At 37.8% G+C, this 26500-nt stretch overlaps 1 protein-coding gene across 2 annotated transcripts; it reads right to left on the reverse strand.

The window, feature by feature from the left end:
* Window positions 1–370: 370 nt before the first annotated feature.
* Window positions 371–26435, reverse strand: aifm3 (AIF family member 3). Of its 2 annotated transcripts, XM_066689549.1 has the most exons (21): window positions 25701–26435; window positions 21111–21227; window positions 19705–19919; window positions 17649–17865; window positions 16755–16864; window positions 16441–16550; window positions 15717–15761; window positions 14552–14648; window positions 14329–14441; window positions 13654–13740; window positions 13475–13566; window positions 9618–9748; window positions 9266–9381; window positions 6892–6963; window positions 6451–6514; window positions 5715–5791; window positions 5096–5213; window positions 4853–4951; window positions 4378–4453; window positions 2623–2727; window positions 371–1613 (listed from the first exon to the last, which is right to left on the reverse strand). In XM_066689549.1, exons 3-21 carry the CDS (start codon window positions 19733–19735, stop codon window positions 1571–1573), a joined length of 1803 nt encoding a protein of 600 aa, XP_066545646.1. In that variant the 5' UTR covers window positions 19736–19919; window positions 21111–21227; window positions 25701–26435; the 3' UTR covers window positions 371–1570. The 2 variants fall into 2 exon arrangements, with proteins under 2 accessions (XP_066545646.1, XP_066545645.1); XM_066689548.1 differs by lacking the exon at window positions 21111–21227.
* Window positions 26436–26500: the final 65 nt, after the last annotated feature.

The following is a 26500-nucleotide window of genomic DNA, read 5'->3' on the forward strand; positions in this document are numbered from 1 at the left end:
TTGTCACTGTTACTGAACCTAAATGAATGTGTATAGATATCTGTGGTTATTGTGTTTCATTTTGTTAATCTGGCCCTCTGTGCATTTTATTCGTTTTTTAAGTACACCTTAATTTCACAATCCAGTTGGTTTATATTCCACTAAAGACATTATCCACCCTTGGACACTTCTGAATCTCCTCGCTATTTAGGATGAGTAAAACCACAATATATGGCAGTGTTAAACTATAAATGACACCCTACACTTAAAAAACAGAAAACCACTGTGCGCTTACTGACCAAACACGCTATAAGCTATAATGTTGTACTGAGGGGTTTGTGTCCATGAATGCAGTTGCATTGATGCAGTTTCACTTCAAATTAAAATAAACATGTTGGACAGGTTTTTGGTAGGAAAATAAAAGCAACAAATTTATTTTTGCAGGAACAATTCCAAAATGACTCCCATACTTCTGCTCCCTGAGTTAGTAACAAAGAGTTTTCTTAAGAAGCCACATCACAAAATAATCTGTTTTTAATACCAATTAGAGCATTATATCTAAATTAAAATTTCCTTAATTTTTTATTTTTTTTATTTTAATGCAAACCAACTCTATGCTATGCACTGCATTCATTTAAAAATATATAATTTACGCATTCAACTAGCAGGTCTGTTAAACATTTTAAAGTTATATGCTAGAATGTATTAGCATACAAGAAAAATTGGCTTTTATCTTTGTGATCATGCTCTGATATCAGAGGACAAATGCCTTTGTGAGAACTATCATCAGTTATAATCTACATCAGGTCAGATTTACATGGTTTTGAGAAACAAAATGCATTATTCCAAATTTACATTTCCAGTTCCATAACACAGCTCCGAGTATGAATTTAGGGAATGTATCATTATGGCTTCTAAAGATGACAACACCAAATTGACAGTCCATTGGCAAAATCCATTCGGGGAGAATATGAAATTTAGATTTAAATACATCTTTGAACCAAGCCAGTCCTAAATAAAGGCTACCCAATCTGCATTCAAGATATATTATACACACCCAGGCAACACTTTTTTTCTCTCTAGTTCAAAATGAAATTGTACAGTTTTATATGATTAGAGTACAGGTAAAAGCTATATACAAAGATACATGTACAAAAAAAGGACAATACCCCTATACACCCCTATAGACAATGTGTACAGGTCAATCATGCACAAGCACAGTGACTGCATCCAGTATTGCTTGTTAGTTTAGTCTTAAAAGTGCAAAATACAAGATTCATCCACTAGATCGGTACTAACAGTGTTAGTAGCTACTTAAAAACTTGTTTTGGTTCATTTACACAAGTTTATACAATATGTACAGTTCTGTCACAGAAGACACCTCCACTGAAAATAGAAAAGAGGCTTTGCTGCAGATTTGTCTTGGTGAAAGCTCCCCAGATGTACGCCAGGGAGGACTACAATTATTTGTCAGTATCAGAGTACAGTGGGTTTGGTTTGAATTAAGAGTTGTCGGTACAGACTTTGAAAGAGCTGTTTAGCTGCCATTCCTTCCCAGTGATATTCAGCAGTAGTCAGGCGCTCAGATGTTTTACTGCGTGCCCTTTCCTATTAACCAAGACATGTCCCCCGTTCTGTGAAGAAAAATAAAATAAAATCAGCTGAGCTAAGAACAGATGTTTAAATAATTAAATGAATAACTAGCTGACTAACTTACAATATGGATCTGGAATGGTTTAGTGACCTAGATTTGTCTAGTTCTAGGCTGTGGGTCAACACCAGTCCACATAATGTAATGATGATATACATCACCAAGGGGGTGAATTTGAATAAATGATTGCTGATTTATTGTATTTTCCACTAGTCACTTACACTACACAAGCACCTATAGCTTAGAATGCAATGAACGCAAATTAAGATTCAAATATGAACGACATGAAACGATGATTTTTTTTTTTATCACTTTATAGAATAGGCATTAATTACTTTTTAATTTTGTTTAAAAGACAGTTGTAGATACTAAAAAAAATAAAAGCACTGGCACAATAAATCAGCAAACAAAAAATCTATCTGCTCAATTAATCGACTATTTTGTTTTGTTTTCAATAAATGGTAATGAAAATAATGAGAAGACCATGGAGAACTCATACTCGACCTCACCCCACCCTCCACATACAGGTCAGAACCAGTCCAATTATCACATCTTGCATTTGATGCCTATATAGAGACACTATAAACGAAATGTTAACTATAGAGGATATTACAAACGATAAGCACTTGTGTTTACGTACTTGTCATGTCGTGCAAACATCCTTCGTTTTTGTGTGCAGAATAGGAAACAAGACAAGTCAGTCACTTACAGTTGAAGGCAAGCCATCGCTCCTAACTCTGACATCACACTGGGTTTTATTTCATATTTAAAATGCGATATCTAATGAATTGAGTCTGTAACTGTCACCTTAAGATTTTGTATCATAAATTGAGCTGCTACTTCACCTAAGTTTTTGTAATACCGCTCCTGTCATGTATTTAGACGCCAAAACTATGTCACTCGGATGTTTTCGAAATGAATTCATTTTGGGAAGGGAAACTGATATCTAGGTAAAGAACAAACTCAACGATGATCAAATGAATGGAACTTACTCCACATCCCGTTTCCTAATAGTCTTCCCGGATCCAAACACTTCGGCGACTTTGGAAACAATGGGGTCGTAGTTCATACTTGCTACGGCAACTACATCTTCACTCCTAGATCAGAGAAAGATTTGGGGAAACTCAATACAATCAATGTAATCACTGCTGACGACGAGGAAAAAAATACCAAATCATAATTTGTTGGCTTGAGAACACCGGAAGAGCTGTGCCCACTTTGCGGTTGAGTTGTCCGTACGTTTCTTCTGTTTACCACTCAGCAAATAATGCAAAAAATAAAGAGAATTGTAGGAATGGAGGTGTGTGTATCTTTTAACATCTTTTCTTTTTCTTTTTAATTTGACACTCAGTGAACTGTGCCCCCCTTCAGATACATTTTTATGAAATCAGGAATGAAAAAACAGACATCTTTTATTGACTAGGCCTACACAAATTGCAATGCAGTAGCAAAGGCATGCCAGGTTCACAGGCCACGATTTTTCTCAATAAATCGGACATAACAGGAACAGCATAATAAAGCGCCGTGACTCAGCACAAATACGTTGTAAATCACAATAACCCTATTATGCTCCGGTTGTTGAACGCCTGTGTACTGTGCTTTAAGATGCATGGCCTGTGCTACGAGCAGACACAATACTGCATTGTCTATAAGCTAACAGAGTAACACAAGACAAACAGTGTAATATAAATCTCTCCAAGACGCTCCAAAATGAATAATGACACTCTTAACCTGTAGGAACCTTAATTCCTCCCTTTTCTGTCCCATGAATAGAAAGCATGACCATTGCTTGGCACCTTTATGGTCCTATCACCTTTGCAAAGGAATATGTTGTTGGTTTTCTCTCTTCTTCACATTGTGTGGATCATATTAGTAATGTTGCACATACATATTTATTTTAATGTCTTCTGTCAGTTTGGTTAAATATCTGTACAAGACATTTTTCTGATTAAAATCTGTAACTAATCAAAACACGATGCCTGTACATTTTAGACTTAAAACTTGCAACGCCCACAAACGCAGTGCAGATATAGATATGTTCATCTGTTGTGTATAACATTACCATTTGAACTATTGTGTGTTGAACAAGGCATGCTATGTCTTGCAGAGATATTCAAATCGGCCTGAGGAAGTTAGTTCAGAAAGACAGCATGCCCCAATCATTAGACACAAGAGAGTGACTCAGGGAATAGTCTCAGGTTGGGCTCTGGTTACCTCCACGGCTGAACACAGGTCACCTTTCTATTACTACCGAAAGAAAGCTTTGCAGTGGCCTTGCTAAATTGTGACAAAAGGTGGTCATTTAAGTGCAGAAAAGGTTAAACAGTAAGATTGATCACTTGAAACTGCCCTGATAATCTGAGGGAAAGGTATTTCACATCCGTGTGTTTGTATAGTATGTCTTTAATATCTGAAGCTTTTAAGCCCTCCATCTTTGTGCCTTTGTATATTTTTGATTTACTTACACCATAGAAAATATTAAAAACAAATAAAATTAGCCAACATTAAAACTGGTTTATTATAGTTTGTTGGATACATTATACTGAAAGGGTTATGCAGTAGCATGTGGTTTACATTAGGTACATTTCGTACGTGCAAAGCAGATATTGAGTAGTTTAATCAAATTCATATTTTGATGTCCATAAACCATAATAGCTTTAATTTACATTATATATATATATATATATATATATATATATATATATATATATATATATAAACACTCATATAACCCAAAATATACTCACTTAGTGTAGAACGCTACAAACTTCAGGTCATCTAAATCCCCTTGGATAATCACATCATCAAATCCTTCTCCATGACCTGGAAATTTAAATTACATTTGCATATAAATATAAACATGAAGGGATTTTTACAGTGTTTCTTAGAAATGGGTATGTATCTGTAATAAAAAAAAAAGAATAGAAGACTAAAAGTTAAGATTGTATTAATATTAAATGGCCTGGTCCCTCTCAAACTGGCTGATTGGTGATTTACAGCTAGGTGGCAGTAGCATCTTCTTGTGCTTTATACAATGTTGGAAATTTACAATTGCACAAAGTGGATTTTGTCCTATCTTCTCCCATAGGCTGCTGATGAAATACGAAACTGAACAGAAATTAGATACATCTGAAATGTACCAAACGGCAACAGCAACGCCTAACTTTAGATTTTTCATTGTGTGGGTATATAACCTCTTTCAAAGTGTGGAAATGTGTTTACCTGCATATCTTAAGCTTTTCCCAAACATGGCTGTCCAGAAATAAGGCACAGTGTTAATCTCAACCATGCGGTCCAGCATGTTGAGTGCAGCGATGCGGCCTTTCCGGAGGAGAGAGAGAGAGAGAGAGAGAGAGAGAGAGAGAGAGAGAGAGAGAGGTTTCATGTCAGACAGTTAATTTCTGCTGAGCTAGCAGAAGCACAGTGGCATTTCAGCTCCTGTCAGAGTTAAAAGGAGGATCTCACCATGCATGTGTGCCATCTGCCAGTGGGGCACATTGAATTTTTTATTGTTGCGGAGAGACAGCGGGAAAGTCACGATATCTCCGCCAGCGAAGACTCCAGGTACATTAGTCTGCATCAACTGAGAATCAAGCAATTATTGTGTAATAGGATATTTCTCTGCCCACAGTGAAGGCATCAATAGGGCATATTCAAACCCTCTCTTCCTGGTAATTTATTTTTAAACTGTTCTGTACTGTACAAACATGGGTATAAGTATGATTTTTCCTTTCATTCACTTTAATTGTATCCTGTTCTTTCCCCCCACTCAGATTGAGTTAGGCCAGTTCAGTGAAAGTCAAAGTGATGTTTGTTTATAACTGCTGCTACACTTCCCTATTTTCTCCCAGTGAGACATTTGCATTCACTTGAATACATGGATATTATATGTCTATTTCATTTGGTTACAATATATATATATTTTTTACCACAACGTTATTCACACAGATACCCATGATTTTGAGGATTTAATCTAGTTAAGAGTTGTGCATTCTACACTGGGTCCCTGTAGGCAGCCTTGCATACTAAATACAGAGTATTGAATCTTGTATAAAATGTGAACACTTTCCAGAACGTTCTGTACCTTGTTCACAGTGAGGAAGCCTTTGGAATCCATGTGAATGCCACTGTGTTTTAAAAATGATGTTGCAGGTCCTGAACCTGGAGCAAAATAAATGTCAAACGTTGGCTGAAAGCAACAGTGTAGATCAGTGTATTTCAAATGATTTTTTTTTTGTTCCCTTAACCTTGGGGGAGATCTTTGCAGAAAACAAACAGAATAATTTAACAAGATACAATCAGCTCAAGCTGCCACTTTATTCTGAACTATGATAATGTATTGCAGATCCGAATAGAAAGACTTGATACAACACAACTGTATCAAACCAATGTTTAAAACAAAGCTAAATCTGAAACTACATGTGTCTTGGTTAACTCAGTAGAAACACAAACTTAACTAACAGTTTACTAGTGAATCTTACCCTAACCCTAGCTCAACCCACAATATAACACTGGATGGATCCACAATCTTAAAACGAGTCCACAACTGAGCTACATTACTCAGTATGAATCATAACTCTTACCAGACCCAAATCGTTGATCAATATATGTCAGAATTTAATTTTCATTAAGCTCTTTCATGTCTCAGTTTAATCATTATTAAATATCACGATTTAAAAGCTGTACTAATGCTCTATCTCTGTAGCCAAGTAAACTTTCTGCAGACCACCTAAAAAGAGCATTGTGGACCAAAGCTTGAGAAGGTAGTGTTGAAATCTAGGCGAGATTTATCTTCGCTGCAAATCTAGTAACCAACTTGCCTGCCCCAATAACGCAGACGTCAGCTCTCAGGACCTTCCCACTGTTCAGAACCACTTCTTTTAACTTCCAAGAGAAGGAAAGAAGGAGAACATGATGGTGTAAATAGTACACTGTCTCTTCTGATGTGTAGAAAATATCATCTTATACTTATATTATATTCTCTATCTTATTTCAATGGCACTTTTACAAGAGACATTTATAACTTGTGTATTTCTAATAGTTGTTGTGTTGTGGAAATGTTTTGATAGAGCTTCAGCGCTTGTCACCTAAGTGTAATGATTAAGTTGGCTTTAAGGGATTATGACTGAAGCGAATGGAGAGGGTTAATACTCCATAGACACAGTCCAGTCGGATACCTCTCACTCCTGAGCTCTGAGTAAACACTGGCTTCCCTAGTGGTAAAGCTAGTTGGTCTCCCACAGTCAATTTTTTATCTGTACCTTTCCAAGATGGCCTCGCAGTTCGGAAACTTCATTCAGCATGTAGAACTTTACCCTGTTGTTCTCAAACATCTGAGGAGAAAGAAAACAGAAAAGGGTTCAGGGGGCACGCTGTTGACATACTTAAATCTAGGAGGAATGAGTAGGTTTATATGTCCAACGTGTTCCATTCAACAAAGAACAATCCAATTCAATGTTTGCAGTCAATAAGGGTTTTCCCTGACCTACGTCTTATGAGAAAGCTGATCTGAGGTCAGAATGAAAATTAATGGGCTGTCCACAGTATTAAATGATTTTTAAATAAGCTGGGCATGTCCCCCACTTTGAACAGCACAGATTATAGAATGCTTGAGGAAGTCTACTTTGTTATATAAGTAATCACTGAACAATCTTGTGGTCTATATACTGCAACTCCCTCCTGGCCGGCCTGCCTGCATCCACTACCCGCCCACTCCAGCTCATCCAGAACTCTGCGGCTCGTCTGGTATTCTCTCTGCCACGATTCGCACACGCTACTCCACTGGTCCGCTCCCTCCACTGGCTCCCGATAGCGGCACGCATTCAGTTCAAGACTTTGACCCTCACCTACCACTGTCTTGACCACACTGCACCAAGCTACCTTCAGTCACTCGTCTCTCCATACATCCCCTCCAGACCACTGCGCTCCTCCAGTGCCAGAAGGCTAACTCTGCCTCCTCTCCACTCTCCTTCCTCCAGAGCCGCTCCTTCTCATCCCTGGCCCCTAAATGGTGGAACGACCTGCCCACCGAAGTCAAAACAGCAGAGTCCTTGACCTCATTGCGGCGCTTACTCAAGATGCATCTCTTCCGACAGCACTTGTAATATTAGTCCTCTATCCCTGCTAGATAGCACTTCAGCTTATTATGCTCCTCGCGTTCTTGATTGTTTTCCTACTTGCTCCCTTTCCCGTAGCCCTAGTCTGTAACCCTACATCTTGACAGCACTTAGTTTTCACCGTCCAGGATGTAGGAAGTCTCTTACTGTACTTGTGTAAATTGTAATTAGAATTTGTAAAATGTATTATTTTGAATTGCTATGTTTTAGCTAAGTTGAATTTGTAATGATTGATGCCTTGTACTTCTCTGTATTTTTGCACTTATGTTGTAAGTCGCCCTGGATAAGGGCGTCTGCCAAGAAATAAAAATAAAAATAATAATAATAATAATAATAATAATAATAATAATAATAATAATAATAATAATAATAATAATAATAATAATAATAATAATAATAATAATAATAATAATAATAATAATAATAATAATAATAATAATAATAATAATAATAATAATAATAATAATAATAGGAGATGCTGCCCAGGACACTCACATTGAGAGTCCTAACAATTCTTCATTGATATGTGTGGTAGAATAAGGATGTATTGAACATATTTCCTGTAACCAGAGTGTGAGGTAAAGATATCAACAAAGGAGAAACCAAGGAATGTACTGCAGGTCTGTAGTGTTGCTCTTCCTGCACTGTTGTGACGTTCATCTGCACTTGTCTCTCTCTCTAATGTCCTGCTAATTGAGTCTTGAATCTTGGGAGCCAGGGGAAATCTTGCAGCAATGGCGTAACATGGGTGGCACATATAAAATACTGTTCTGACCACAACAAAGCTCCCCCACCAAGACCAAAAGAATGGAAAAAAAATGTCTTCCATTGTTTGAGGCTAATTGTGTCCCAATGCCTTTCACAGCCAAGCGACAATATGAGCTCAGCTGGGTACTAGCCAACATCCAGAGATGCCCTAATGCCCAGTGCTCTGTGCCAGGATATCTGCTTTCTGTGCCCGCCATGCTCCAGCCTCACCCAGACCCGAGCTCCGATATCAATCCATTGTTGGAAACATTACTTCAGGTGCACCCATAAGAAACGTATGCATTTACTGATTGGAATTCCTATCATTTTTAAATAATGGGAGCCATTGATGTGGCCTATGACTCAGCACTGTTTCATATGACAGTCAGTCAGTTGAAATGGCCTGGGGAACATATAATTTCACTGAAGAAAAAAAACTCGAATTTGACCTTTTCGGACTTTTGCTTGCAAAAAGGTTAAGGGATCTGCCGATACCATCAGGCGTTCCTTGTCTCAGCACTGTCAGTGTGAGCAGATTAATTGACGTGTGCTGCAGGCAATGTGACCCTGTTTGTGTGCTTTTTGTAGTTAACTTTAAAGGAAGGAAAACAAGAATAAGAAAAGCAATGAATGCGATTCTCTCAAAAATAAGTAGGAAAAACAGGAAGTTGATACTCTGAAATAATAGAAAGTACAGTACATTTATAAATAAATATGTGCACCAGAAATAATAAGACTAACTTCACTCAGTTTCAGTTTCAGGTAATTTTACCTTCATTATTGATCTTCCAACTTTCTCTCCCAAAGCTTTTCGAAAAGGGACATCTTCCAGTCCAATGACTGAAACAGAATGGGCCTTTTCAGCCAGGTATGCAGCCACCTCCATACCTGGGGGACAAACATAAGCCAGTTTGAAGATGAGAGGGATGACATTCCCAGAGAGAATATTATATATGTACCAGTGGACCACATACATAAAAATGACACCAGAAAATCTATTTGAGGATAATGAAAAAAAATTATCAATGACTTCTCTAACATGCTGACAGAATGCTAAGTCAAAGCTCTGATATCTTCACCTCTGATTGTGATGTGGTGAAAGATTGGCGATTGTTAATACTCACCAACATAGGATGCTCCCACTATGACGGCATTCTTATTGCTGGCGAGTTTTGCTATGTGATTGGCATCTTCCGGAGTTCTGAGGTAAAATACGTTTTCCACATCCTTGCCTTTGCAGTTCAAAAGCTTGGGCCTGAAAACAAATAAGTCCATAGCCTTAGTGAAGTTGTATCCACAGCATAACATCCGTAACACCTCTACCTCGCTATAATGCCATCTGATAGAATGCAAATTCGGATACAACTCGATAAAGAAAAAAGTCAACATTCAACTTTCCCTCCGATCTTCATTGCAAAAAAAAACTATATTGTCTGAAAAAATGCAGTAAAGTAAGAATGCCTTCAAAAATAGACATCTTAATAGATTATATTTATCAATTAACTAAATGCAAAGTGAGTGAACAGAAGAAAAATCTACATCAAATCCATATTTGGTGTGACCACCCTTTGCCTTCAAAACAGCATCAATTCTTCTAGGTACACTTGCACACAGTTTTTGAAGGAACTCGGCAGGTAGGATGTCCCAAACATCTTGGAGAACTAACCATAATTCTTCTGTGGATTTAAGCAGCCTCAGTTGCTTCTCTCTCTTCATGTCATCCCAGACAGACTCGATGATGTTGAGATCAGGGCTCTGTGGGGGCCATACCATCACTTCCAGGACTCCTTGTTCTTCTTTACGCTGAAGATAGTTCTTAATGACTGTTGCTGTATGTTTGGGGTCATTGTCATGCTGCAGAATAAATTTGGGGCAAATCAGATGCCTCCCTGATGGTATTGCATGATGGATTATTATCTGCCTGTACTTCTCAGCATGGGGGAGACCACTCATTCTAACCAAATCCCCAAGTCCATTTGCAGAAATGCAGCCCCAAACTTGCAAGGAACCTCCACCATGCTTCACTGTTGCCTGCAGATACTCATTTGTGTACCACTCTCCCTTCGGCAAACAAACTGCCTTCTGCTACAGCCAAATATTTCAAATTTTGACTCATCAGTCCATAGCACCTGCTGCCATTTTTCTGCACCCCAGTTCCTATGTTTTCATGCATAGTTGAGTGGCTTGGCCTTGTTGCCACGTCAGAGGTATGGCTTTTTGGCCGCAACACGTCCATGAAGGCCACTTCTGACCAGACTTCTCCAGACAGTAGATGGGTGTACCAGGGTCCCACTGTTTTCTGCCAATTCTGAGCTGATGGCACTGCTGGACATCTTCCGATTGCGAAAGGAAGTAAGCATGATGCGTCTTTCATCTGCTGCAGTAAGTTTCCTTGGCCGACCACTGCGTCTACGGTCCTCAACATTTCTCGTTACTTTGTGCTTCTTCAAAAGAGCTTGGACAGCACATCTGGAAACCCCTGTCTGCCTTGAAATGTCTGCATGAGAGAGACCTTGCTGATGCAGTAGAACTACCTTGTGTCTTGTTGCTGTGCTAAGTCTTGCCATGGTGTAGGTAACAGTGACAGTAAACTGTCTTTAGCAGCCTCACCTTGTTAGCTGAGTTTGGCTGTTCCTCACCCAGTTTTATTCCTCCTACTCAGCTGTTTCTGTTTCAGTTAATGATTGTGTTTCAACCTACATATTGAATTGATGATCATTAGCACCTGTCTGGTATAATTGTTTAATCATACACCTGACTTTATGCCTACGAAATCCCTGACTTTGTTCCTAGAAGAATTGATGCTGTTTTGAAGGCAAAGGGTGGTCACAGCAAATATGGATTTGATTTAGATTTTTCTTCTGTTCACTCACTTTGCATTTTATTAATTGATAAATATAATCTATTAACATGTTTATTTTTGAAAGCATTCTTACTTTACAGCATTTTTTCACACCTGCCTAAAACTTTTGCACAGTACTGTACATACAGAGGAAACGTAGTTAGTAGCATGCAGCGTGTCTGTGGATATTTGGACAGTAATGCTGCATTGTATACCCGGCAACAGCAACCCCAATAGGTGATATATATATATATATATATATATATATATATATATATATATATATATATATATATATATATATATATATATATATATACACATCAATCAGCCATAACATTATGACCACTGACAGGTGAAGTGAATAACACTGATAATCTCGTTATCATGGCACCTGTCAGTGGGTGGGATATATTAGGCAGCAAGTGAACATTTTTCCTCAAAGTTGATGTGTTAGAAGCAGGAAAAATGGGCAGCGTAAGGATCTGAGCGACTTTGACAAGGGCCAAATTGTGATGGCTAGACGACTGGGTCAGAGCATCTCCAAAACTGCAGCTCTTGTGGGGTGTTCCCGGTATGCAGTGGTCAGTACCTATCAAAAGTGGTCCAAGGAAGGAAAAGCAGTGAACCGGCGACAGAGGTCTAGTGGAGTCCATGCCTCGACGGGTCAGGGCTGTTTTGGCGGCAAAAGGGGGACCTACACAATATTAGGCAGGTGGTCATAATGTTATGGCTGATCGGTGTATATATACATACATATACACACACATTTACTCTCATTTCTAATTATTCCTAATTTATACATTTATTTGTGACTAATTTCAGTAGTGGAGTCAGATACAACCAATCAAGACAGTTGGTTGTGGCGGCTGTAGCTACTTAAAACAGGTTTCACGCTTTAATACTCATCTTCATTGGCACAGTCAATGAACAGTACTGCGAACCAGGCATTGTAGATCAAATCCTGAAGTGGACTGTATTTTATTTGAGATATATATATATATATATATATATATATATATATATATATATATATATATATATAATAAATATTATTTTTTTCCTGAAGTTAAACGAGAACGCACAATTAAATGGCGATTAATAAGGCTTTTTCACAGCTTCTCTTAGTTAGAATTGTGTTTCAGTAACACAGTTTAGGGAATTTTAACTCCTAGCAAATGTATGAAAATGCAAGGAAAATGAACTCATTGATATCCAGTTACAGTGGATTGTTAATCGAATTCAGTCAAACTAAATGTAAGAAATCAAAAACACTAACTTAATAATAATAATAATAATAATAATAGGACATCCAAATATGCACTAAATATAAATATATGTGTGTGTGTGTGTACAAAAAACAGAACGTGAAACATGGCACTAGTCTGTCCAGCACACTGCCTTCATTCATCCACCTGCAGAGTCCTGTTCCTTTAATGCCATGGCTTATTAACATATGGTAATGACTCAGTAATTGGAATCATGAGATGCAAATGTATTCCGGGTTGACATAAAAAATGCGCAAAGCGCCATCAAAATTGAATTGCATGAAAGCCTTAGACTGAATATACCAGTTTTTGCGCAATATTTGCGTAGCACATTCATCCAATAACTGAAAAACTGTTCAAACAGTGGAATAATAACACACTGTGAAGTGGCTCAGTCGGGTTTGCAAGGCAACACAAGAAAAAAAAATCTATATTCCAATGTCACGCAAAGACTTGCGCCATGTTTGAATATCTCCGATTTTTTGGCCAAGCTGCATATTTTTTGCGCAGCACACATTTTGCGAGGAAATTGCACGAAGTTTGAATATCAGCCCCTGCATCTTTTAAGTAAGCTTATAACATAATTGTTGTAATTAAAGGAAAGGAAATTCAATTGAATCAGTGTAGAACAGATTTATGTACACACAATGTCAGCTCTAACAATTTTTTTTTGCTGACTATTAATAATGGAAATGCTGGAGGCCAAAGTAAGTTTGATATAAAGCTCCTTCACCTGTAATGCGGTAAGATTTTTTGCTCACAAGGACCATGTTATATCATGGTAGAAATGTATATGTATGACATTGGAGCAGAATTGTCAGGATTTATCTCTGCAGACAGGAATTTTAATGACTAGTTCTGTTCTCCTTACTTGCTGCCAGTGGCAATGAGAAGTTTCCTGTACTCCAACTGCAATCCATCCCGAAATGTGACAGTTTTTGTCTTTATGTCCACTGCGACTACCTAGAATACATAACCATCTGTTACAATAGGTAAACAAATTCAGCAGTACAGTTTAATGCGTGTTTTGCATTATCCCATTTGTCTCACCTCCTTTTCTCTCAGCAGCTCTATATCATGCCTTTGGAAGAACTCCATAGGCCGCAGGGTGAGCTGTTCAGAAGTACTCTCCAGAGACTGGAAGAGAATAATAAAAAAAACTGTTATCTCTGACTAAAATATGGGAACACTATGTCTTGCTTTAATCATTCAGCTTGACAAATCATCCAAGTGCTATGGACGCCTTAAAGAATTTTGCAGATCATTCCAGTCCAGCCAGCTCCGTGACCATGTTAATATTTAACAAAAGAACATTGATGGTACATTAATTGGAAAGCAGAGGTTTGAGATAACCTGATATTAAAATGTTTTTTCATAAAAAAATACCAGCAGTGTTATCCTGATTTTGTGTCCTCAGAGCGAAAACAAACACTAAACAATACAAGCGACAGATAAAAATGCCAACTATGAGTTATCCAACGAAATAGCAGAGACTTTTTATTTAAATTTGTAGTATAAGTAAAATCTAAAACAGGTAAGTTACTCCAAACATCTAATGTCACCTCTGAACAGACTTTTTATCTTCCCACCACAGAGGAAATGTAAAATGGGCTGAGGTGGTATGATTCTTGTATTGTATTTACATTTGTTCAAGCCAGTTAAAAATGGCTTAATGGCTTTAAATGGCTGAGGGGCGAGTACGTTAGTTAGGGTTCATGTACAAACCTTACTCAGTTTAGGCCTATCGTATGGCAGGTTCTTCTCCGTAGTGCACATTACAATACGGTCTGAGTAGCCTTCCTGCCTCAGCGTCTCAGCGCAAACCAGTCCAGCAGGACCTGGAAGATGGAGCCAAAGTTACTGGGGGGAAGCAGAGGAAAGTTAAACAGGAACACAATGATAATAAACCACTATACTGACTGGCCCTTAAAAGTCAAGGCTGTCTTACCTGCTCCAATGATGAGGACGTTGCTGAAGCCGGCATTGTAGTTACTCAGCGCAGTACATTTTGTCATGAGCCTTGTCCTTTTTTGTGACTGGAGAGCCTGGAGTAGTGGCGGAGTAGGACAGTGGAGTAAAATAGGGTTTTACTTTCAGATGGGCAGAAAGATCATTCTGATGAGATGACATGCATTGCCCCATCCACCAGAAGTGCAGAGTTTCAATTGTTTTCAATTGGTGTTTTTGTAGCCATGTGTTCAGGCCTGGTTCTTTAAAATCTACTTCTTTTACTTAAATCAGGGCATGCTATTGCATAGGAAATGGTTTGTTGGGAAAATTCAATCTCGTAATAATAATTATGTAAAATTAGGTAATTAGGTAATTAGGTAATAATTAAGGTAAAAATGATTTCTTCAAACCACATATATGTCATTTTAATTACGTTTCAAGTCTGAGCACTTTTGGGTTCAACAGGTAAATAATTGTGTTTTTAATATCATTATTTTGCTTAGTAAAATAATTGTACACAACAGAAAAGTGACACATTTATGGCAAGCCAAATTATCATTTAGAGATATCTCAAAATGCATTTCAAGATATCTTCAAATATTTTGATATCTGTAAATCATTTAAAGATATCTAAATGACTTCCAGTTCATTTAGAGATATCTGCAAATTATTTCAAGATATCTTCAAATGACTTCCTGTATGTTGGCTGAGATTATCACTTCCTGTTTCTTCATTCTGTTACATAGAAATTAATGAACAAGTTAACAGGAAGTGATCATCTTGGGCTACATACAAAATAAACAGGAAGTCATTTGCAGATATCTCGAAATGATTTAAATATATCTCGAAATGATTTAAAGATATCTGCAAATCATTTAGAGATATCTCTAAATGTACTTTTAAATGAGATATATTTACATGATTTGCAGATATCTCTAAGTGATTTGCAGATATCTTTAAATGATTTAGAGATATCTCTAAATATTTGAAGATATCTGGAATTATTTGAAGATATCTTTAAATTAATTAAATAATAATTTGGCTTGCCATACTAATTCCAATATTCTCTTCTTAGAGGAACACAACACAAGACATTCATTCTTTATAACTGTATGTATTTTTACACAAATTACTAAAAAATAAATTCTCTTCATATATTTTACCTGTTTGCTTGCCCGAATGATCACCTTTTCTTTTTCCACTCTAACCTAAAACAAGAAGAATAAAACTGAAATATTCCCAAATTTACTTTTATATTATATAAAAAAAACTTGCCGTCTGTGAATGTCATGAAACACCTTCATTCATCTCCTCTTTTTCCTCTCACAAGTCCATTTATTGCTGTCACTATTAATGCATTTAACTTGAAACATTGGCCATGCTTGTGCTGTATTACTAACTATCTGTTGAATAAGATTTTGATTAAAGCGACTTAATGGCACACATTTTATAATAAAAGTGACAGCCATTATGATTCAAAGAAGTAGTTTCAGTCTACAGTGGTTTTAATGAGAAATGGTAATGAGGTTTAAAGGATTACCCAGCAGGACCAAGGAGATGTAACCTACCAGGTGTTCTGCTGGAAGTTTCTTGTTAAAGTGGCTTTGGCATATTGGGCCACTGTTTTTGGTTTATTGGAGCGAAAATAGTTCTGAGTCCAAGAGAACTGACAAAGGGAGCTCCCTGCTCAAGCCCTGGACCAAATTAAAAACCCAATCGTGATATTAACATTTAAGCAACACAAGTGGCCTCTGACAATAAAATAATAAACCACAACTGGGTACAAGCTTGTTATTTGCCATTCATGGGTAGGTAAAGGTTATGATTTGCTCCAGGCGTAAGAGGCTGTTTTTGTAACACGAGCAGAAGGTTCATATAAAACTTTACCTGAAACTTTGGCAAACTGTCCAGGCCGGGGAAGTCCTCGATATCTCCAGTGGCGGTGCTGAAGCAGGCTCCATGCCAGGGGCAGCGCACCCGGCCCTTTGACAACACACCTGGACAGAGGGGGCAGAACGCTCATTTGTATTGGCATCCCAGGTGTTCCCAAACAACACAAGCCCAACAGACAATGCCTGATACTGATTATGATGCTTTTGTACATGATAAAGTTGGTTAGGTTACCATTAGGGCGTAAAACATGAGGCAAGGCGAAGGTGTGACAGTAAAACCCCAGTAAGAGTCCTGTGCTCCTCTCTCACCTTTCACCAGCGGCGCTCCATAGTGCGGACACTTGTGTCCGATAGCACAGAACTCGCCACTGTCCTTTATCAGCAGCGCTTTCCCACAGCCCATGTCCACCTCCCGCATCCTGCCGGGAACGGGAACAAAGACACTGCTGAGAGACTTATGAAAAATTTACCACCACTCCAACTCCAATTATGCCATGTGACATCCAACATGACATTTTCCCAGGTGCTGGTTGCAGTATACTTGGTAGTCAAACAAAAAAGCCCCAAAATATAACAGAAAAAGGAATGATATTTTGAATATATTTTGTGCACAGAGGGCCATCTCTAAAAAATATATATATTAAAAAACTGATATATTACTTGCTGTTATGTATCAAACGACATATGCTACACTGATAGCAGGCTCTTCAGATTAAATCTCGTTAGCAGTGTCGTCTTGTTTATCGTTTGCACTGAGGGCTGACCAAGTTGCTAAAGCAGAGGCCCCGATTACACTCAGTGAGAGTTAGTTCACAACCAGATCTTTGCTAATTAAGTCCTGACAGCAAGCTTAAAAGGGGTCTCCAGGGGGTAGTCTGAGTGCTTGTCTGAGCCACAGGCAAATTCTCCTTCGAAAAACAAGTCATTATAGAGCTGGACCTCTAGATGAAAGAGAGAACAACAAAAGCAGCCTTTCACGACATCTGTAAACTGCCAACTGACGTGCAAAAAGACATACTCCATGGACATTGAACTGGAAATTCAACTGGACATTGAAACATATAAATAAAGCCAATCTCTATCAAAGCTCTATAACAGCAGGGTACTCTGTCATCAAAGAAAACTCGTTGTTCTGGTCACAAGCAAATAGTAACAAAAATCTGAATCACACAAAAACAGAACTTTCGAAACAGCGGGCCTTACTGTCCGTTCTCCAGGTCCTTGACATGACACACTGCTGTCTCCACAAAGTCCCTGGGGTTCTGGTAGGGGCTGAGGGTGATGGACTTGTCCTCGTAGTGGAAGTGTTTGGCTGTCCCGTTTGGCCGACAGTTCGGTAGAGGACTGACCTTGCCGTTGGGCGACATTTTATCAGTTTCCTTTTCCTTAGCAGGGACCACAACTTCAACCTTAACCTCAACTGGCAGAAACAGAAAAGAGAGGTGAGAAACAATCAGTTCCTGACTAGATCATAATCTCAATGTGTTCTTTGGAAGTACAATCCATGACTGAAAGCAAGAAATAACATTATAGAGCCACCTGAAGATGCCCTTCAACTGTCTTTACATTTTCAGCCTTGTCTCACTATCTCTGACTATCTCTGACTATCACTTATCCGTGTCCTGCATCAATAAGATGATGTATCAATTGTATCTTAGAGCTGAGTTTCTATAGTTCTGCCTTTGATCTTTCTACCATAAAAGTGGTGTTTCTTCATATAAGAAAGGTGCTTGTGTAATATTTTATTACAAGCAACCCAGAGCCAGCTTTATCTCTTCGTCTGGAAAATGTGCTGACCCTCTGCTTGTTAAACCTTAATCTGCCTGGAATGCTAACCTGCTGAGCAATACTTTAATTAAAATCAATGGAAAATCATAAATGTTACTCAGATTGAGGGAAAGAAAGGACTCTTAATATGTTATTCTGTCTGAGAGGTTGGTGTTTTCGAAAATGGGACATGGGTTGCAAAGTTGTCTTCACAGCCTTTTAAACAAAAAGCTTTATAAATACTTGGAGATACAACATTAATTAACAAATTCTTTTTAAACTCATTAAAACTGGTTCTCTGGTCAATTATTTTATGTTTGAAAGCATATAGCTGTTTTCAGTACATTCAGTATGTTCGTCTTACCTAGCTGTACAAACATAATTAAAAAACGTAAACATTTGCATACTTGTCTTTCCCCTGATACAGAAGAATAAGTTATTAGAATTAAATCAGAAGTTATCCATCCATAGTGATAAATAAATAAGATTATATTTTTTGTCCTATGGTTATTTTCATTATTAAAACATGTATATTTCAAAGGTCTGGCAGGCACGTTTTAATACAGCTTGTGATTATGATGATAACAATAAATCCCAATGCAAAAACAAATCAAAAGCTTTTACATCAGAATAATTCAGAGCTTTGTAAGTCTAATAATAACGTAGCACAGAGTTTGGGAGTTTTGGAGCTTAATACTGAAACTAGGGTGCCTCTTCAAACATTTTAAATTATTAACTTAATTAACAGTGGAAGTTTAGATTGAGCCAAACTGTTTTTCAGAATCAACAAAACTGATATTGATTCTTCCCCTCTTCCAAGTACTTCCTTAGTCTGATGGAAATTAAGGATAAAACAGATATATCTTTACTGGACATCTTTTTATAAAAAACTGGATGTATTTTTTTGGAATATTTCCAATTTCATAATAATTCCTTCAATCAATACATCGTTTTCTCTATTTGTGTCCTTGTGGTTTGATGCTCTGGCTTCTTTAATTAAATTTGCCCTCAGATTAACCTTTATTATGTTTTCCTCTTTTTCAGTTAATATTATACTTTAGGTTTCTAATGACTGCACCGAATCTGTCTCCCTCCACTATGACAGCAGGTGTAAGATGTTTGTGCGTATTACCTAAATTATTAATTGTGACATCTGCCTCGTGCTGTTTCACAATAGAGAGAGTCCCAGGGAAAGGGTTTTAAATTAACTTCCTTCTATAAAATTTAACCTTATCATTAGTTTTTCAATACTGTTAAGTAAAGTCATGTTGTAGTAAAAGATTGCCTCTGCCTTACGGTCTGGCACAATAGAAATACATTGTGCAATGTTAAACCAAACTCATATTTCTTTATAATCCTCTTGAAGCAGCGCAATTCAGAGCATTAAAATTCCTCCCGAACCACCACTCTACAAAGCACAGTGGTGAGTCGTGTATGACCTATATATAGCAAGCGAACAAGTGCCAATTATTACAGGATTTGAACCAGTCACCTGGTTTGGGTTTGGAGAAACATCCTCCCATGATGGGCAAAGATTAACACGAGGAAACAGCCGATGGAAGCAAGTACCCTGGAGACGTCTGCAAGGGAGAGGTCAGATACTCCAAGCGGGCCAGAGGCTGTCAGGGGAATCACAGTGCTTGCAGGTTCTTCTGGAAAACTGCAGGTCTGGGCAAGCCATCTTAGACATCAGCTTTACTCCATAGCCTACAATCAGAGCAAACAGAAACACTCTTTACAGCAACAATAGTTTGCTCAGCTTGTTTTTAGGTTTGAAGATCTCAGGTACATCACAACAGTTCCCCTGGTTGAACCAAAAATCACTGCCAGTAATGGTTGTCTCTCATACTGCAGTGATGTGTGATTTGGTGACAACAATACATCTGAGAATACCAGGAGACCTGCTTTCAGGGATTCACTCTTGAGACAGTTACCCCTTGTGAGATGTGAGGAATCTTGGAACTGGAAACAGGCTCATAGTTTAAAAAAAATAAAAAATAAAAAGGTTTGATATTAAGTTGCCAGTTCTTCTGCCAACCCTGCCCTGTACTCTCTCTCGAGGACACTGATATCCAAAGCACAAGGGGTCATCAGTGGGGCACTTCGCTCTTGTGGGCTTAAGAGTGAAATATGTCATTTGTTGGATTTATTGCTGTATACACTGTCAACAGATTAATCAATTTCCCTTTATATTATTTTGGTGAATTTGAAGAACCAATTATAAAAGCTTCTTATTGTTTTATTAAAAACAGCCCAGTAGAAGAACCAGCACATAGCTGAGTAGGTCTTTGAACAGCTCAGTGTTTACATTTGTCGGATTTGTATCCTGTAAATCTGCCAGAAATATCCAGTGCTCATTCTGTGACATTTGGCAACACCGGCAGGACAGATTTTGTTTTCTTTGAGGCAAATACGGTGTCACACTGTTAGCACTGGTCATAACTACAGCCAGCACTGCGGCAATCAATGAATAAACCTTGCGCGTTAATTAAGGTATTGGAGTAAATGTTTAAACAAGGCATTCATGTGAAAGTAATTACATTCAAAAACAGGAATGATGCATTTTTTTCAAGACAATGTAAAATATGAATCCAGTTAGTTAATCAGGAGAGAGATGTCATTGTACAGCAGGTAAACAAAAAATCATTAGTCTTAATTAGTGATACCCCCTTGACATAAATATGAGATCCTCTAAGAGATACATTTCAAACACACTTCAGAGCCCATGTTAATCAAACTATAATGATGTCTTTTCACATCCATCTGTAGTATTTTGACAGCTGTCTGAGGAAGGCTCGCCAGACTTGCAAACCCAGGCAACTTTCCCTAGATACCCTGTTTTACTCATTTAAACATTTTAGTGCCTATAAATAGTTAAACATTAACACCATCAGGTACCTATTAGCTTTCTTGTCACTCGGCTCCTAGGATGCAGGGTTTATATAACAGTCTTCTTGTCCTGCCCCAGCACACTGCTGACACAAGCTCTTGTGGTATTTTGCTCACGTGCTGCAACTGCATAATTCCAAGGGGGAGGTGAAAGAAAAAAAAGATTTGAATGAAAGAGACTGCAATCTTTGGGAATGCAAGTCAACTAGGGAGTGACTGGTGTGAAACTTCCAAAATGTATATATATATAATGAATTTGCAAGAAAACCTCTTTAAAAAAAATACTTAATATTCAAAGCACATCCAAACACCCACAAAACTAAATACCTCCGCCACAGAAAGGTCAAGGAGTAGTCAGCACACTTAGGTTCCTGTTGGTAAACTGACCAAGTACTAGAAATAGATTGAAAACGATTGACATTATGTTAAGAATCTGTTGTAACAAGTTGTAACTTACTGGTGCATGGTATAATTTATGTGTGTATGTGTGTATGTATTAATTAAGATTTTCATTATGGGCTTCTGCTTAAAAAAGGAAAAACAAATGCATGCCTACATTACCTATATTGGCAATATCATCCAATGATGTTCACAAAGAAAACAATTTGGTGTTTTAATACATCAAAAAACAATAGCAAATCTGCTTGTCAGGTGATTTCTGTCAACCCAAAGGGTAAGTTCTTGGTCCTGTCAATATGTGATGGACTTTGAATTCTGTAGGTCTGGATGCATTTGTGTACAATAAGGCCAAAACTGTCTAAGGCACATATTGCCTGTTGCTGTTTCAAATCATTAAGTATAAATTAAGTTTTAATGAACAGTGTATTTGATCACAAAAGCAGCCTTCCAGGGCTTCCAGCTAGGTGAAATATTCTGAACATTAAAGTAGGTTAAGCAGATTTGGTTCACACAACATATGACGCAGATCCTGCTTTCAAACGGTGGGCCTATCCCAAAGCTCTTCTAATAATCTTTGTTCAAACTGTCTGTAAACTTTTGTATTTTTCCTGTTCCCATTTATCCAAACGTGTGCGGGAAAACACGCCGTGTGCAGCCAGCGTAGTCATTCTGTGAAACACAGGGGGAGATACTTTTACAATACCAAAGGAAGAAATAATATAGGGAAAAAGTATATATGTAGAAAACAATCTCTGTAAGGATCCTGACACAAAGATCAGGGTTTGGCAGAGATGAAATTTCATCTTCAGCTTTATTTACTATGACGTATATCCCCCCAAAAGAATGGGTAACAAGACACTAATTTAGACGTTAAGCAATACAAAAACACTTAAAAACAGCAGTTGCATCTAAAAGGTACAAAATGATTCACTGACGTGATTTATTGAAAGGAACTCTCTTATAACTTCTTGGAATTAGAGATTAGTGACTACGTCAGGGTTCGAAAGTATTTTGCCAAGCATACACCCTTTTAAGGTTGGCCAAAGCAGCATAAGGACCCTTTCAAACATAACAGTTGGAGACATGTCTCTTTTTCAACACAATCCTAACTGAACAGGTTAATATTCACTTAATCACTTCAGCTAAAACTATACTGTATTGATCAACAAATGACTCATCTTGGAGATCTTAAGATCTTTAAAGAAATCCTAGCATGTATAATTATAAGAAATCCTATTCCGACCAAGGGAGTTTTCTGCAGTGAACCATTTGAAATTGAGGATGTTACTGTACACTTTATTCCTGCTCAGCATTCTTATGATAATTAATGCCCTGAGTCTTTTTTAATCACTAATGAATTAACTCTGCATCACTGCATCAAAATGTCGAGGGTCATTTAATCAGTGAATGGAGCCATGTTATCATTAACACTATAACTGTTTCCACCAGAATGATGTCTCTAGTGATTTTGGAAGAAGAATGGTATATCTTGTCCTCCATGCCATTTTGCTTCACATCTGCACTTTTAAAGTGTTACCAAGTTATATCACAATCTTTGCACTGATGTTTGTCTCACTGACGCAGGCAGAAATGGATAATACACAAATTGATAACTAAATTGAAACAAGTGACTGAAAAGACAAGCAGTTGTCTCCATCAAAAAAGTATGCAGATATTATAAGACTGGGATTATATTATTACATTTAATCATCACTCACCAATCTAATAAGACAATCTCAGCACATAATTTTTAGTTTACAAGCAAATAGAAGCCTTAAACTACCATCAACTTCTGGGTTTGAAATTGACAATCTGTGGTTAAAAGCTTTAATTGTGCTCTGGTTTAATTAATACAATTGTATATTATGAATAGATATGCATATGACAGTAAGTACATTTTGTTCTTTGTGCTGTATTTGAAATTATTAATTTGGTATTAAATGCATTTATAGCTTTATAGCAGTTTGTAAGTATGCTTTACTAATCGAGGAAAGTGAGTTTTTAATGAATTGGTCTGGGGACGGATTAAATCAAAACTTTGACCCACCTGCTAATAGCAAACTACAAACCTGTACATCATAGCGGTTACATTTCTGATTAGAAGAAAGTGTCATCTAAATAAAAATGATGCCGCAACTGAGTACAGTTCTGTAGTTTTCTATTAGCAGGTGGGTCAAAGTTTTGATTTAATCCCAGCCCTGGTTTAATAATTGAAGCAAACTGTATTCCTTTATTTGGCAGACACTTTTATCTAAAGTAATTTACCCTTGGCTTTCGCAGAGACTGGTTTTCCTGGTGCAATCACAGACAGGAAGTTTCTCAACTGCAACCTGAACTCTTTAACCCTCTGAGGTATTAACCCTTACGCCGCACCTTTTTGTATTTTCCTTTTCTTCTTATTATTATTGTTATGTAATTTTCTGAAAATAAATGACATATTTGGAAAGAGTAAGATGGCATCAGTTTAAAACATTGTGTGGATATTGGGACAAAATAAATTGACATAATTAATCAGCACCAATGAAGACATGGCATGTGGTCTAATGTGGAGACTTCAACTTTTCCTAATCTGTTTCCACAGGAACAGCAGTCCTCATGTGTAAAAAGCTTCTAAAGCTGAGTCTAACACTGTATGCTATCCGTATCAGGAATCCCTTGCACAAAATTGCAGTTTCACTTTTTTTCCAACTGCCAGCACCTGTTTGTCGGGTAGATTAACCTTTATCCTCTAGGAATATTCCTAACGTGCAATCCAGATCAGATAAGAAGAGAGGAATCTCATGCCATCTCAATAACGTAAAGCAGATTTGATCTTTGACTAGCACCTTTCAAAAGTGCTGTGGACACTCAGAGAGTGTGTAAAATTTCATGAAACATGAACAAATGTATTACATTGTGTTACATTATCTTGCTTTTTAGAATATAAAAACTGTACTGCCTTACACTCACTGTCTTCCAGTCTAGATAAGGATCGTTAAAGTGCACTGTAAGAAACAAAGCCTTTTAGTGTGAGCAATTTGGATTTGAGTGACATTTTGCAGTTGATTCCTTTCCTTATACAGCAGTTTTTATTTCTTGTTATACTCTGCAAACTGAGGTAATGTTATTTCAGAATTGTGTCCTGGCATTTTGACCTTATTGATTTGATGGGGTGTAGGTATAAAAAAAGACCACATTTTGTCATCTTACTAGCAACATGGTTCTTTAAAAGCATTCTGATATTGTCTGTAATATTAACAGTTCCTGTTGGGTTTCTTTCATTACCTGAAATTCCTCTTTACTTGTTACGTGCATGATACATTGATATTACCTTACTGCATTGCATGGTATTTGTCATGGCAAAATTTAAATGTATGTTTTTTAATATTTAAATGTAGATAATTTGGGGGAATTTGATTGTATTTCATGTTTTTTCCCAACTGAATGTTATTGGATTTCCTTCACAATAGAAGTGAAAATGGCTTCTTAAACAGAGTTGAATTAATCCAAATGGCAACTGATACATGAAATGAATTCAATAATAATCATAATAATGATAATCATAATTTGCAGGATTAGGAGAGATTTTCATGTTGTTGTTTTTTACCATTTTGCAACAGCCTTCTTCTTTCAGTACAATTTAAATTTGGGTGTAAATGCAGTCTAGACATGAGATTAAGGCTAATCAGAAGTCAAATGAACTGCCTGTTAAACATAAAATTAAGAATCAGTTATGGATTTCTGTGGAAGCCCTTGTGACCTATGTTACCACGACTGTTTTGATCTCTTTCCCCCTGCACCACCTTTCACTAAATCATATGGGAATCCCCCTCTGGTTTCCATTGCATTCCTGTCCATCCAGGGATTACCTCTGAAACAGGTACTTCACACATTCCTGGGGAGGCTGAGGTGGGTTTAAAAAGGCACATTACGTTTGTTTCAGATTTTTCTAGACCACAAAGCGACATAACTTACATGCTATTCTCCAGCATATGCAGTGGTCCATTTCTAATACTAAAATAACCTCTAAAACACATGGTGAAGCCCAACAATCTGGCTGCATAAGCATTCATAGCAAAACGTAATCATTATAATTAAAAGTACAGTCTGTGTATAAAATATATTCTTTGTGCATGTCTGGCAAATACGTAATGCGTAATCAGGAACCATTTCAACAGCCCATTAAGATCATATCATGTAGGAATAGAATAGCTGGCTTACCCAAGCGAATTAGGAGCAGGTGCATCAAGATCCGTTACGCTCCCCCGTGTTCACACTGTCCTGCAGCAGGATGTTGGCATGCTAGTAAAGATGTCTCCCCCTCCCACCAACAATGCCTGTCCAGTGTCCTGTCCCGAGAATGGCTTATTATTTGTCCACTTCTTCTTGCAACAAAACAGCCCGCACTCTCAGACTCCCTCTTCTCTCTCCAAAAAGCAATACAAACTCAAACACACGGCTGCCCGCTGGGGACCAGTGTCCGGATGGCAGCGGGGACCCTTGCCAGCTGTTTGGCTGCATGCAGTATTGATGAAGTTGCTCGGGATGTAGAGACAGCAAGAATCTCCAAAACAGCCCTTTCCGTTCCTGTCAGCTTCAGCTCCAGATACCAAAGGACTGACTCGCCACTTAAGCACCTTAAAGACACATTCAGCTCTTACAGACCCTTGCCTGCCTGCCTGCCTGCCTGCTGGTCTTGCAGTAGAGTCAGACTTTACAGTAGGGGACTGGGATGTGGTGCAAGCCAGGGAGTACATGCATGAGATTATCTTTATCGCAAGCTCAGTTAAAAAGAAAAAAGAAAAAAGAAAAAGAAACGCTCTATACCTTGAAGGACTGCAGGGGGGGAAATGCTGCAGAATCTGCCTTGTGACTGCCAGGCAGCACCAGCCCCTTGGATGTACAGAAGCAATGGGATGTGGGTCATCTCCCTTCCTCTCTGCAGTGGGGACTAATAAAACAGATGCTATTAGCGAATAAGCGCAGTAGGCACGAGTTCAAATATATGTTTGATTCCTCCT

This window comes from Amia ocellicauda, chromosome 17 (genome assembly GCF_036373705.1).
Source record: "Amia ocellicauda isolate fAmiCal2 chromosome 17, fAmiCal2.hap1, whole genome shotgun sequence".
NCBI classification, from domain to species: domain Eukaryota; kingdom Metazoa; phylum Chordata; class Actinopteri; order Amiiformes; family Amiidae; genus Amia; species Amia ocellicauda.